Raw genomic sequence first — 12,037 nt, 5'->3', positions numbered from 1 at the left:
GGAAAGTCACAGTGTAGACAGCATCTGAGTCAGACAGGAAAAATTAGTAGGAGTGTGCCAAGCTGGGAAGAAAGGAAAAGTCACCCCAATTAAAAAGATGTGATTGTTTGTTCAACCAATATTTGAATACCCATGAAGTGCCTGCCAGTATTCTAGGGACTGAGATTCTATGAGCAACACAGACAAGGTCCCTGGTCTCCAAAAAATTATGTTCTAGAAGGGAGAGTGAGGGGAGACAGATAAACAAGTAAATGATCCAGAAATGCTCAGTAAGTGATGCTTACCGCAGAGAAAATAAAGCAGGACTATGGGCAAGGAACTGAAGTCACTGAGATTGTGTCACCTGGTGTGACCTGGAGCAGTAATAGTTAGCCTCACCTGAACTGACGGAAAAAAAAAAAAAAAAACCACAATGCAGAGATCCTGGAACGGGCATCTGGAGTTTTAGCTGAGTGCAACAGGAACCCAAAGAAGAACTATACACAAGGGAGTGCTGGGAATTTTTTTTTTTTTTTCTTTTCAGATTATCACTCCTCCTGTTGGGTAGAGAACAGACTGTAGGATAAGAAAGGAAGCAGGGCTTCCCTGGTGGCGCAGTGGTTGGGACGCGGGTTCGTGCCCCAGTCCGGGAAGATCCCACATGCCGCGGAGCGGCTGGGCCCGTGAGCCATGGCCGCTGAGCCTGCGCGTCCGGAGCCTGTGCTCCGCAACGGGAGAGGCCACAACAGTGAGAGGCCCGCGTACCGCAAAAAAAAAAAAAAAAGAAAGGAAGCAGAGACCTGTTGGTGGGCTACTACAGCAGTCCAGACAGGGAAAAGCCGAAGGCATCTGTGGCTGGGGAATGGTAGTGCCATTCAGTGAGGCTGGGAAGACTGGAGAGGAAGTGGTGGTGGAGAATCAGGAGTTCTGTTTTGGCCAAGTTTGAGGAGCCGACAACGCACTCAAAAAGGGACGTCAAGCAAGCAACGGGATATAAGAACCTTGGGGTTTCTGGATAGGTCTAGGCTGGAGTTAGAAATGAGGACAGCAACAGCATACAGCTGGTATTTAAACCAATGGTGCTAGAGATGAGCTGGGTCAGCTGGGAGGAAGGTAGAGGGCTGAGTCCGGGGTCACTACAGCACCCACCTGACAGGGAAGGAACAACACGTGGCCATGAGCAGGTGTCTGCGAAGTTGTGAAAACACAAGTGCAAGCACTTAGTCTGCATGAATGTCACCAACGCATCCCAGTCACCAGAGAGGCTTACAACACTCAGCCTCTCTGTTAGCCTGAGGTGAGAGGTGGGCTACGGTCCCCTAACTTTCCGTTTTACAATCTCCTAAAACTAAGGTGACCATATCACTTAGTATTTCTTTTCTATTCATTGACAAATTTTATACAAATACGACCCTTGAGAATGAAAAGGGGAGCTTTTCTAACTCCATCAGCGCAAGAGCATAAACCAGGGTTGTCCCGGGTACACCCTGGCGTATGCTCACCCTTTCTAAAAACCTAAACGCCTGAACTGGACTTCTAAACGAAGGGACAATGCTCTGGGTAACATTTCCCACCAAAGCATCCTGCCTTTTCTCCCACAAATTCGCACAGAGAAGAAAAACTAAGCGGATGGGGAGGTGAAAAGAAAATTCCACCCAACCACTTTATGCACAGAAAGAGCACCTCGTGGGTCCTGAGGCGTCTCCCTGCCGGACAACCGAGCCCCTAAATTAAATGAAAACCAGGCACACCAGCGCTGGCTTCGTAGCTCAGCTGGGCATCTTACTGGCCCAGGCATCTCCACCTTTCCCAGTCTCGAGTTACCCGGCTGAAACCCGGGGACACCGCCCCCCAGAACGGCCGCGAGGAGAAGGGAGAAATGCTCGCCCCCGCTCAGCACTCGGCCTGGCAGGTAGGAGTCAAGGAGACGGCCCTCAGGGTGATAACAAGCACAGCGTAAGGGCCCACAGCACCGGGTTCGAGTCCCAGCTCTGCCCCTGGCCTACCAACGAAATGGGCTGGTCCCTTCGCCCGTCCTCAGCCCCGGGACACGAACGCCCACCTCTCTGGACCAGGCGGCCCAGCGCACCGGACACTCGGGCAGCGCGGCTGCAGAGGCAGCTTCCCTCACCCGGGGAGGGAGGGCGGCCACTGACCTGCTTGAAGGTGCTGGTGAGGAAGTAGACGAGCGAGAGCCCGAAGACCAGGGCGAGCACCCACCTCTTCCGCAGGAGCCGCCGCCACACCATGGCCGCCAGGTTCACCATCCCGGCGCGGAGCGGGACAGGCCCGGGGCCCGGGCGGCATGGCCCCTACGCGGCCGGCAGCCCCATGGCTCGCCAAGGCGGGCGCCGGCCCCGCGGCCCTCAGCCCAGCCAGCTCCCGTCAGCCACCCCGCGCCTCCCCACGTGACCTCGCCCCACACACACAGCCTGCACACCTCGCGCGTCACCCGCCGGCCTCGCTCGGCCTCCTCCTCATTGGTCCCTGCAGAGCGGCGGCTTCCTATTGGCTAAATTCCGGGAAGGGGGCGGGCAATCGTGTGCGTGCGGCCGGTGGAGTTGTTGCCCGGGTCTCAGCGCCGGGCGCCGCGACCTGAGAAAGAACCTGGGGAGAGGCCGGAAGCACTCGGAAGTCAGGTGCTCCCCGGGCCGAGCGAGTGATTGGCTTGGAAGCACGAGAATGATGCCGCTGAGATTGCCGAATCGTCTGGGCAGGTAAAAAGAGAACGTTATTTTTTTTCCCCCCCGGTATGGTCAGCGTAATCTCCTGCCCTTTCAGTCCTGGGGCGTTTCGCGGCAAACTTTGGTTGCAGGAATGAAAAACGCTTGCAGCATTGTATACGGAGCGCACCTGCCCGCTTCCAGTGCAAGTGATGCAGGAGATGCTCTCTTGCGTGCATTTTGGTGCAGTCATATAACGGCTCGGGGGTGCAACTTAAAACCTCTCATACATTGAAAACTCTGGTGAAATCCTCCTTAGGGATGGAGCGCGATGTATGGAGCAGAGGGTAAAAAGGCATTTCATTCAGTCATTCAGATGCATCCCATGTGCAAACGTTTTATTACAGAATTCGATATTGGAATAATTATGTACAGCCTGCTGCCAACACAGGACCTGAAGCCCCTTCGAAAGCAAGCATCTGAAAGTGAAATCTTGGGTATTTTATTTAGGGGGCTGTGTCAAATTTATGGATGGAAACTTGATATTCTGTATTTTATTTTCCCCAAGGATTTGCAGGCGATGAAGAATCATTGCGGGGAGAGGGGGCATTAAGGCGAGATTGCAAGTTCTTGAAACAGATTTAGGGAATGAGCTTTCCTTCATATATGAAGATGGTGCTACTCACCCATCTTTTGGCTGATTTTCCAAATGAGAAAGGAGGCTTAGCTGGTGGGTTGTCTCGCTAATCAGTGGCCCTGGTAACACCAGTGCTGTCCCCTGAAGAAGGCTGGTCAGGATCAGAAAGTCACTCAACAACCCGTGTGGCATCCTGAACTAAGAGCGCCATCTTTGGTCCTGGTACAAAAAAAAATATTCAAGGAAGCTAAACCAACTCATGAAAAGTCTCTGGCCTTTATTTCTTCTCTAGAGTGAGAGGTCAGGGAGGGAACAAGGGATGTAGAAAAAGGTAAGAGAGAGACCCATTGATGTTTTGCTCATTGAATAAATACTTCTTGAGTGCTACTCTGTGCCAGGCAGCATTCTAGATGTGGAAGCAGAAGGGCAAACCAGGCAGACCGATCGTGTCTTTTGTGGCATTCGCATTCTAATGGAGGACAGGCCATAAATGAATATGCAAACATGTAAATAAATGATAAGTGCTATGAAGAAGGTAAAACGGGGCAATGTATGTTGGGTCAGGAGGGTGAGAGGAGAAGGCCTCTGGAAGGAGGTGACATTTGTCCTGAGGGAGCTAGCCAGAAGGAAAAGCATTCTAGGGAGAGGGAACAGCAAGTGTAAAGGCCCGGAGGCAGGAACAAGCTGGCACATTTGAAAAACGAAAAGGCCAGTGTGGTTGGAGGAGGGAGGCAAATGAGGTTGGGAACAGGTGAGGCCTGCAGGCCAGGAACAGAGCTTGAGTTTTATTCTGATTGCAGTGGGTAGCCTGCGGAGGGCCCTAGACATATTTTCTGTATTCCCCAATCACGACTCAGAGTTTGACAATAGGACAAGATATTAATACATTCAGATCATAACGGTCCTCAAGAGTCCCAACAAGGTATCAATGGAAGGCTAACAAGGGACAAGGAGGCAACAGAACCATCTGCTTATAACTACCCATGAAGCCCTAAGACTTATTCTCAGGTTCAAGGCATCCCGTGGACTATTCACTTAAGTGTTCTATTCCATCCAGGGTTTGGAGCCTCTGGTAAGCTCCTGTGACCCGTGCATCCCTTTGGAGAGGAAGAAGAGGGAGAGGCCTGCTTTCTCTGGAATCCAGTGGTCACATCCCCACCTGAATGCCCACCTCAGGTGTCGTCAACATGGAGTTCTGAAGTCCCTGTGGTTCCTCACAGTGAACCAGGTGACGTGTCTCCATGAGAATTCAGATCTTCATTACCACTGTATTAAATGTGAGGGCTGGAAGGAAGCTTTGGGTTCGGACACTTCACCCCTCTCCCATTTAACCTATGAGGAGTCTGAGGCCACAGAGAGGTTACCGATTTGTCCAGGGTCACACAGCAAATTAGGGGTGGCATCAGTCCAGGATCCATGTTTCCTAACTGTCAGTCTGCTGCTCACTTGACCTCCTCCAGCACCTCTTTGCTTTACAGTTCACTTCTTTCTCCTCTGACATGAGAACTTCCTTCACCTCCGGTCTCATCCTTCTCACCCATGAAATGGGCTGATAACACTCTCTTCATGGGACAGGGTGTTGATTTGAGGGTTCAATGGCATAACAGACTGAAACACAGTTTGCAAAATGTCAGAGAGCTCTAGGGAAGTAAGATACAAGTAGTACTTGTTTATGGTTACCATGGTGATCTGACAGGCACTGAGAATATTGGGAGACTCTGGCTCATGCATGTGTTGACTTTTAGGTCTTAAGGAAAATGCAGAGACGCCACAGCAGCAACACGGATAATGTTCCACCTGAAAGGTAGGCATCCCCTCATTCCATCTGAGGCTCTGAGCTTCAGGTGGTCAAGGGCAACCCAAAACGATGGAGTAATACCTGCTCCTCAGGGCTACTTGTTAGAAGAGCAGAGGAGATCTGATTGGAAACTGCTTTGCACGGCAATGGCCTCATATCCTCAACACGTGACAGCTTGCTGTTCCTCTTATGGTAATTCTCAAAGCCTGTGCAAACAGTGATCCACTTGACTCATTGTATCAATGATTGTACCCAGGGGATTTTAATTTATAGAGGTGTCTGAGTGGCAACATGGAGAGGCGGATGACATTGAAAGAAGATTTTTATTACTTCCATTTTCCAAGATAAGGGAGCATGTCACCCTGTGCAGGGCCACATGGGGAAGCACTGGGGTCAGCCAGGAGGCAGAAAGGAGCAAAGGGAAAGCATAGGTCACAGCTTTTGTTGTGTTTTCCACACAGAGTAAGGCAGGGGAGGGGAAACAGCTTAGGATTGACTAGTTTGAATAATGTTGGTGGGCTCTAGGCTGTAGGAGTGTTCTCTAGTTGTCTGTACCTGGCCCTGAGTGATTTGGGGCAGAGGAAATATTGGCTGAGAATGGGAATTAGATAAAGGAGGTGGTTGGGGATGTGAGCTCTGGATCACAGGGGAGTTGTAAACAACTTTGGCCATTAGTTTGACCCTATAATGTGTAGATGCCAAATAGACAAGTACAGAATCTAAGAAAACATAGTTAAAACACTAATAAGCTAGAACTTCCATCTACTTAAGCCAAAGAGAGTACAGACCATGGGGACCTGTTCTCAGGTTGTGACAGTCTCCCAGCCACAACCCCCTCACCATGCTGGACTGTACATCCAAGGAACAGGCAGCCAAGCTTTTCCTCCCTTGCAGCCCATTTCAAGTCCCCTGCAATTCTTGAGATTGGCCACACAATCACAAAGTACCCACCAGTCCAGTATTGAGGTTTCCATCAAGCCTGCCTGTTCTGCAGGGAAGGGCACTGGCCTTAAGTCAGACAACCCTTGGCCAAAATCCCAGCTCAGCCACTTGCCCCTTTGCTGCTTTTGGCAAGCACCTTCACCTCTAGGCCTCAGTTTCCCCATCCATAAATGGCAGATAACAAAACTCAGGTTTGCTTATGAATGAGTGAAGACGCACAAACACGGAACCCGGCATCTAATAAGCATGGCTGTTGGAGCTTTTCCAGCCTCTGAAGACAGAATTACTCTTTGCTCTCAAATGAACGGTGAGGTCTTTGAGGACAGAGACCATGCTGGAGAAATAATAGCCACAGTGTATTGTGTGCTTATTTGTGTCACCCTCACATTAGCCTGTGGAAGTGAGGACTGTTTTTATCACCATTTTATCGATGAGGAAACTGGGGCTCAGAGAGGGTAAGTTACCTGAAGTCACAAAGCCAGGAAGTGGCAGGACTGAGGTTCAGGCCCTGGTCCATTTGACCCCTGCAAAGTCTGTGCTTTGAGACACCACATTTCATCTGCCTCCTAGCTGAGTGGATTCACCCTTCTCCCGGGCTACCTCACGTTCTAGCCTTTAAGTGGTTAAGTTGGAAGCTCAGCCTCTGCCCCTCAAGGAATATTCTTTCCCGTTTAGGCCCAGAGAAGGGAGGCCAGCTATAAAAAGGTCCTTGGTGGGTTGAGTCTTCCCTGGTTGTTGTACTGGAGGCCCCCTGAGCCCAGTGGACTCAGAGTGCTGGCAAGCTCAAGGCAGACAGGAGGCTTTCCAGGTCCCTGTGGGACTGTGGGGGAGAGAGGGCGGCCACTGTGGGCACCTGCCAGGACTCCTGCTTTCTGAGCTCAGCTTCTTGAAGTGCAGAGAAAGCTCAAGTCCCCTTGAGGATCATAGCCATGGTGTTAGTTGTTGTTGTCATTATTAATACTATCTTTATTATTATCCCAAACGCAAGAGAATAGGACCACACATTTCCTGGGCTTTTGGAGCCAGGAGGGATGGGCCATGGGAGGTAGGGGGGTGGGTAACCATCTTCAAGTTCCCTCCCTTGCTGGGGTGTCAACCTGGTGGTTTATGATAACTTATCCCCAGCTCAAGTTTGTAAGGCCAGCGAAGCCAACCCCAAGATTTCTCCAGACCGGCATCTCCCCTGCTGGGTTTCACAGGTATTCTACAAGATTGAATAGGTTTTCCATGGAAGAAAATAATCCCATGACCACATAAGTTTGGGAAACACTAGGTTTAACAAAGTTAATTTTTTCAGTTGCAGGCCTTCTCAGAGCCTTTAGTATGCTTATTCATTCACTCTTTCAAATAATATTGAGCATGTTCTGTGCGCGAGCTGCATTGTGCTGGGTAGTGATAATCCAGTGGGGAGCAAACAGTCATGGTCTTTGACCTTACGGAGCAGGGCCCAGTCTCAAGTGCCGTTCTCAGTGCTGACTGCATGTTAGAATCACCCAGAAGGCTCTGAAGAAATAGGGGTGCTGAGGCCCAACCCCAAAGATTTTGATTCAGTTGGTCAACATTGGGTCCAGGGCACCTGTATTTTTCAAAAGCTCCCTCGAGTTATTATAATGTACACCCAGGGTTGAGAGTCACAGGTAAGGAGTAAAACAATAAATATGATCAGTCTGTGCAGGGGAGGGTAGAGTGCAGTGAGGACAAAGAGCAAGGAGACTGTGTTGTCCAGGAGGTAGGCAAGGCTCCACCAAGCAAGAGAGATTTTTAGCCAGAATCTGAGGGATGAGCATAAGTTACCTAGGTGGGACAGGGTGGGGCAGAGGGACAGCCCATGAAGGGGATGGCCTGGGCAAAGGCCCTGGAAGCCCTTGGGCAGTGAGAAAAGAGCACCTGGTGAGATTGGAGTTCAGGGCAAGATAATCCAAGATATCTGGCAAGTTCATCTCTCTAAGCCTCAGTTTCTTTATCTGTAAAATGGAAATGATATTAGTCCCTATCTATAGGGTTTATCTGAGACTGCAGGAAGGAGTTTAGAATGGGAAGCCCTTTTAGTGGGTTAGTGAAATAATCAAATACATGGTTTTTTTGGTTTTTTTTTTAATGCACCCTTGTCTCTGAGTGGAGAATAGATTACATAAGATCAACTGTGAAAGCAGTGTAAAACCTCCCCTGCAGCCTCCCTCTGGGGCCATTTTGTGCCTGGATGGTAACTAGCATACTTTTTTTTATTATTATTATTAATTTATTTCTTTATGGCTGCGTTGCGTCTTTGTTGCTGCGTGCAGGGTTTCTTTAGGTGTGGAGAGCAGGGGCTACTGTTCGTTGCGGTGTGGGAGCTACTCTTTGTTGCGGTGCACGGGCTTCTCATTGCGGTGGCTTCTCTTGTTGCGGAGCACGGGCTCTAGGTGCACAGGCTTCAGTAGTTGTGGCACGCAGGCTTCAGTAGTTGTGGCTCGCGGGCTCTAGAGCGCAGGCTCAGCAGTTGTGGCACGTGGGCTTACTTGCTCTGCAGCATGTGGGATCTTCCTGGACCAGGGCTCAAACCCGTGTCCCCTGCATTGGCAGGCGGATTGTAAACCACTGCGCCACCAGAGAAGCCCGATAACTAGCATACTTTTATTAAGCACCTGGGTTGTATGCCCTGGGTTGTGGGGTCCACAGGATGAGTGGAACTCAGCACTCACTGTCAGTAAACTCAGGATGTATTTAGAGTACCATAGGGGTCTGTGGAGGTTCCTTGGGAGCCCTACTCTGGGGTGAGATAAGGAAGGGAGGGTGGCTCTTTGCCCCTCCCACTGACACAGCACATTGAGCTAATCAGCTCCACCTGTTGCGTAGACTGATTGCATTCGAAAAGGACAAGCCCAAGAGAAGACACATGACATCCAGAACTCGGGGGCATGGTTTTCATGGGAAAGTGCACCCAGTTAGGGGCTCACCATTCTCGGAAGGGTAACTCTAGGCTCTCTGCTCCTCCAGCAATGGCTCTGAAAGAGCATCAGCATCCTTTACCTGATTGCAGTACAACAGGCCTGTGCTGGGAGCTAGAAATGGCAGTTAGCCCTGGAGGTTTTCCATAGGGATTAGAGATAATAGTTCCCATTTACTAAGTGCCAGGTCCACTGAAAGGGGTATTCTAAATTTGATCCCCGGGAATTCTATGCATGAATGGTGTTTATACCCATTTTCCAGGTGAGAAAACTGAGTGTAGGATTGTTAAGACCCCTGGGAAGGGTGGAGCTAGGGTTCAAATGTGGGCTTCTCTAATTAAATCTTCTTCCCATTACTTTCTGCTGCCCTCCAAATACCAGTTGTGACCAAGGTGAATCCTCTTGGGAACTGGGAATCATTGAACTCGGAGATTACAGAACCAGGGGTACCTGAGTTTCTGAGGTTATTCTAGAATCAGAGGACTCTGTGCTCCCTTTTCAGTAAAGTATAGTGGTTAAGAAAGCAGGCTCCAGAGGTAGCCTTGCTGGGTTTGACTCTTCCCTGTTCCATACCATACCAGCTGTGTGATCCTGGACAAGTTACTTTGTTCTGTGCCTCAGTTTCTTGATCTGTAAGATGGTATTATTAGTACCTAGTTCACAGGGTTGATAGGAAGATTTAATGAGTTAATTAATGGAAAGCACTTAGAAAAGTATCTGGCACATAGTAAAATTTTGGTAAAGATTATGACCCTATTGCTATTATTACTTATATTAGTTTGCTAGGGCTGCAGGGTAACAAGGTATCACAGTCTAGATGGCTTAAACTACAGAAATTTGTTTTCTACAATTCGGGAGGCTGGAGGTCCAAGATCAAGGCATCGGCAGGGTTGGTTTCTTCTGAGGCCTCTCTTCTTGGCTCACAGATGGGCACCTTCTCTCTGTGTCTTCACATCGTCTTCCCTCCCGCATGTCTGTGTCCAAATTTCCTCCTCTTACAAGGACACCAGTCATATTGGATTAAGGCTGGCCCTAATGATCTCATTTTCACTTACCTCTGCAAAAGCCCTGTCTTCAAAAACTGTCACAGGCTGAGGTACTGGGGGTTAGGGTCTCAACATATGATTTTCCTGGGGCAGGGGCCCCAATTCGGCCCATAACATCACTGATAGGGTCATTTGCCCTCCATCCTCCACTGCCTGACTTGGTGGGGGCTTTCTCCTCCCTTCTGGCCCAGAAATCGCAGTCAAGCGCTCAGCTCTGAGGCGAGTGTGGACGAAGGCGGAGTCTTTGAGAGTCTGAAGGCAGAAGCGGCCTCCCCGCCAGCGCTCTTCTCCGGCTTATCGGGCCTCCCGACAGGCAGCCTCCCCGCCACCCCTTTCCCGTCCAGCCTGGTGTTGGGGGCCGCGGCGGGCGGTGGGGACGTGTTCCTCCAGATGCCCACATCCAGGGAGGAAGGTGGGGGCCGCGGTGAGGGGGGCGCCTACCACCACCGCCAGCCCCACCACCACTTCCACCACGGCAGCCACCGCGGGGGCTCCCTGCTGCAGCACGTGGGCGGGGACCACCGCGCGCACTCCGATGAGGCGGGCGACGAGCAGCCAGGGACGCCCGCCCCGGCCCTGTCCGAGCTGAAGGCCGTGATCTGCTGGCTCCAGAAAGGGCTGCCCTTCATCCTCATCCTGCTGGCCAAAGTGTGCTTCCAGCATAAGCTTGGTGAGTGTGGAGGGATGCAGGGCTCAAAGACTGCCGCCTTACCCGTTGGGTAGGGGGATGGGCTCTCCATCCCAAGTGCCAAGGGAAGGCAGTAGAGGTCCTTGTGGTGCAAAGTCCTTAAGAGTCCAGGATTCTGAGTCAGACCTGGGTTCAAATCCTGGCCGACTAGCTCTGTGACTTGGGGCAAGCCACTCATATTCTTTGAGCCTCAGATTCGTCATCTCTCTAGCGGGGTTGTGGTAGAAACTCCCACAGCTGGTTGGGTGATGTGAAGGAATAGAGTGTACTACCCAGGAGTTCAGACTGCTTGGGTCTGAACCTGGGCTCTGCCCCCTTCCTAGCTGTGTGACGCTGGGTACATTATTTAACCTCTCTGTGCCTCAGTCCAATCATCCATAAAAAGGGGATTAAAATCGTATATGTACTATTACAAATACTATTACATATGTATTATAGCTATACATAGACTCTAATAGTATGTTACAGATACTATTATAGTATATGAACAGCATCTGCCTTCGTGAGATTGAGTGAGGTTAAATGAGTAAACATATGTAAAGCACTTAGGACAGTGCCTGGCAGAGAGTAAGTGCTATGCAAGTGTAGATTATTATTTTTATTATATTCATTATTAATACATGTAAGATACTTAACATAGAACCCTGCACATAGCAAGTGCTCAGTAAATACTACCTATTATTATTATTCAGAAGTAAGATAATGATTCATAAAGTGCTTAGCGTAGTACCTGACACACTTAACATTCAATAAATGTGGTTTCTGGTCCACTGTTGTTATTATCTGTTACGTACTGTTATTAGATCATGATGTTCCCGTGCCCTGGAGAGTTTAGGCTATTGTTTTTATCTTATGGTAGAAATTACAGTACTAATTACTGTCTCATGGCTTATTACATCCCACAAGAAATATCTAGAGGAGTTTAGGCCATCGTTTGTGTCTCATTTGCCCCTTTCTGGTGGGTTCCAGCTGACTCAGATCACTCCTTCCTTTTTGGGGTGCTACCATGTCAGTCCCTCCCTTTTTATTCCTAGAAATGGAACCTGGCGTGTTCTCCCTTACCCTGAATTCCAGCAAACTCATCACTAATTTTTATTCTCAAGTTTGGTCATTTTGTTTCTCACTTGGCAGGTTTTTTTGTTTGATCAAAGAGAAGAGTACAAGAAGAGATTGTGGGGTTACTGGTTTTGATTTTTTATGTTTTTAATGAAGAAACACATCTTTTACAAAGAAGATCTGGAAGAATGCCTGGAATACACGTACTATTTAAAAAGTAAAAGTGAACTCCAAGCTTGGGAACTGTGCATGTCATGTGAAAGCAGAATCCTTTCCACAGGGAACAAAAAGTAGGATTCGA

At 49.5% G+C, this 12,037-nt stretch overlaps 2 protein-coding genes across 3 annotated transcripts in view; one reads left to right on the top strand and one right to left on the bottom strand.

Annotated features, from left to right (window-relative positions):
* SPRING1 (SREBF pathway regulator in golgi 1) overlaps window positions 1–2,392 on the bottom strand; it is a 17,217-nt gene extending 14,825 nt beyond the window's left edge. Inside the window, exon 1 of one of the 2 annotated variants that reach the window (XM_007455862.1) lies at window positions 2,136–2,392. In XM_007455862.1, the coding sequence (XP_007455924.1) occupies window positions 2,136–2,286 (151 nt within the window). In that variant the 5' untranslated portion in view covers window positions 2,287–2,392. The remainder of the gene's footprint in view (window positions 1–2,135) is intronic. The other variant, XM_007455861.1, reaches the window with a different exon arrangement.
* Window positions 2,393–4,489: 2,097 nt separating this feature from the next.
* The window catches only part of RNFT2 (ring finger protein, transmembrane 2), a 58,094-nt gene continuing 50,546 nt past the window's right edge, over window positions 4,490–12,037 (top strand). The window contains exons 1-3 of the mRNA XM_007455860.1: window positions 4,490–4,507; window positions 5,025–5,083; window positions 10,184–10,662. Of these exons, the coding sequence (XP_007455922.1) occupies window positions 5,037–5,083; window positions 10,184–10,662 (526 nt within the window). The 5' untranslated portion in view covers window positions 4,490–4,507; window positions 5,025–5,036. The remainder of the gene's footprint in view (window positions 4,508–5,024; window positions 5,084–10,183; window positions 10,663–12,037) is intronic.

Source organism: Lipotes vexillifer, unplaced genomic scaffold (genome assembly GCF_000442215.2).
Source record: "Lipotes vexillifer unplaced genomic scaffold, Lipotes_vexillifer_v1.1 scaffold970, whole genome shotgun sequence".
In the NCBI taxonomy this organism is placed as follows: Eukaryota; Metazoa; Chordata; class Mammalia; order Artiodactyla; family Lipotidae; genus Lipotes; species Lipotes vexillifer.
This window is presented reverse-complemented; position numbering and strand designations above follow the sequence as displayed.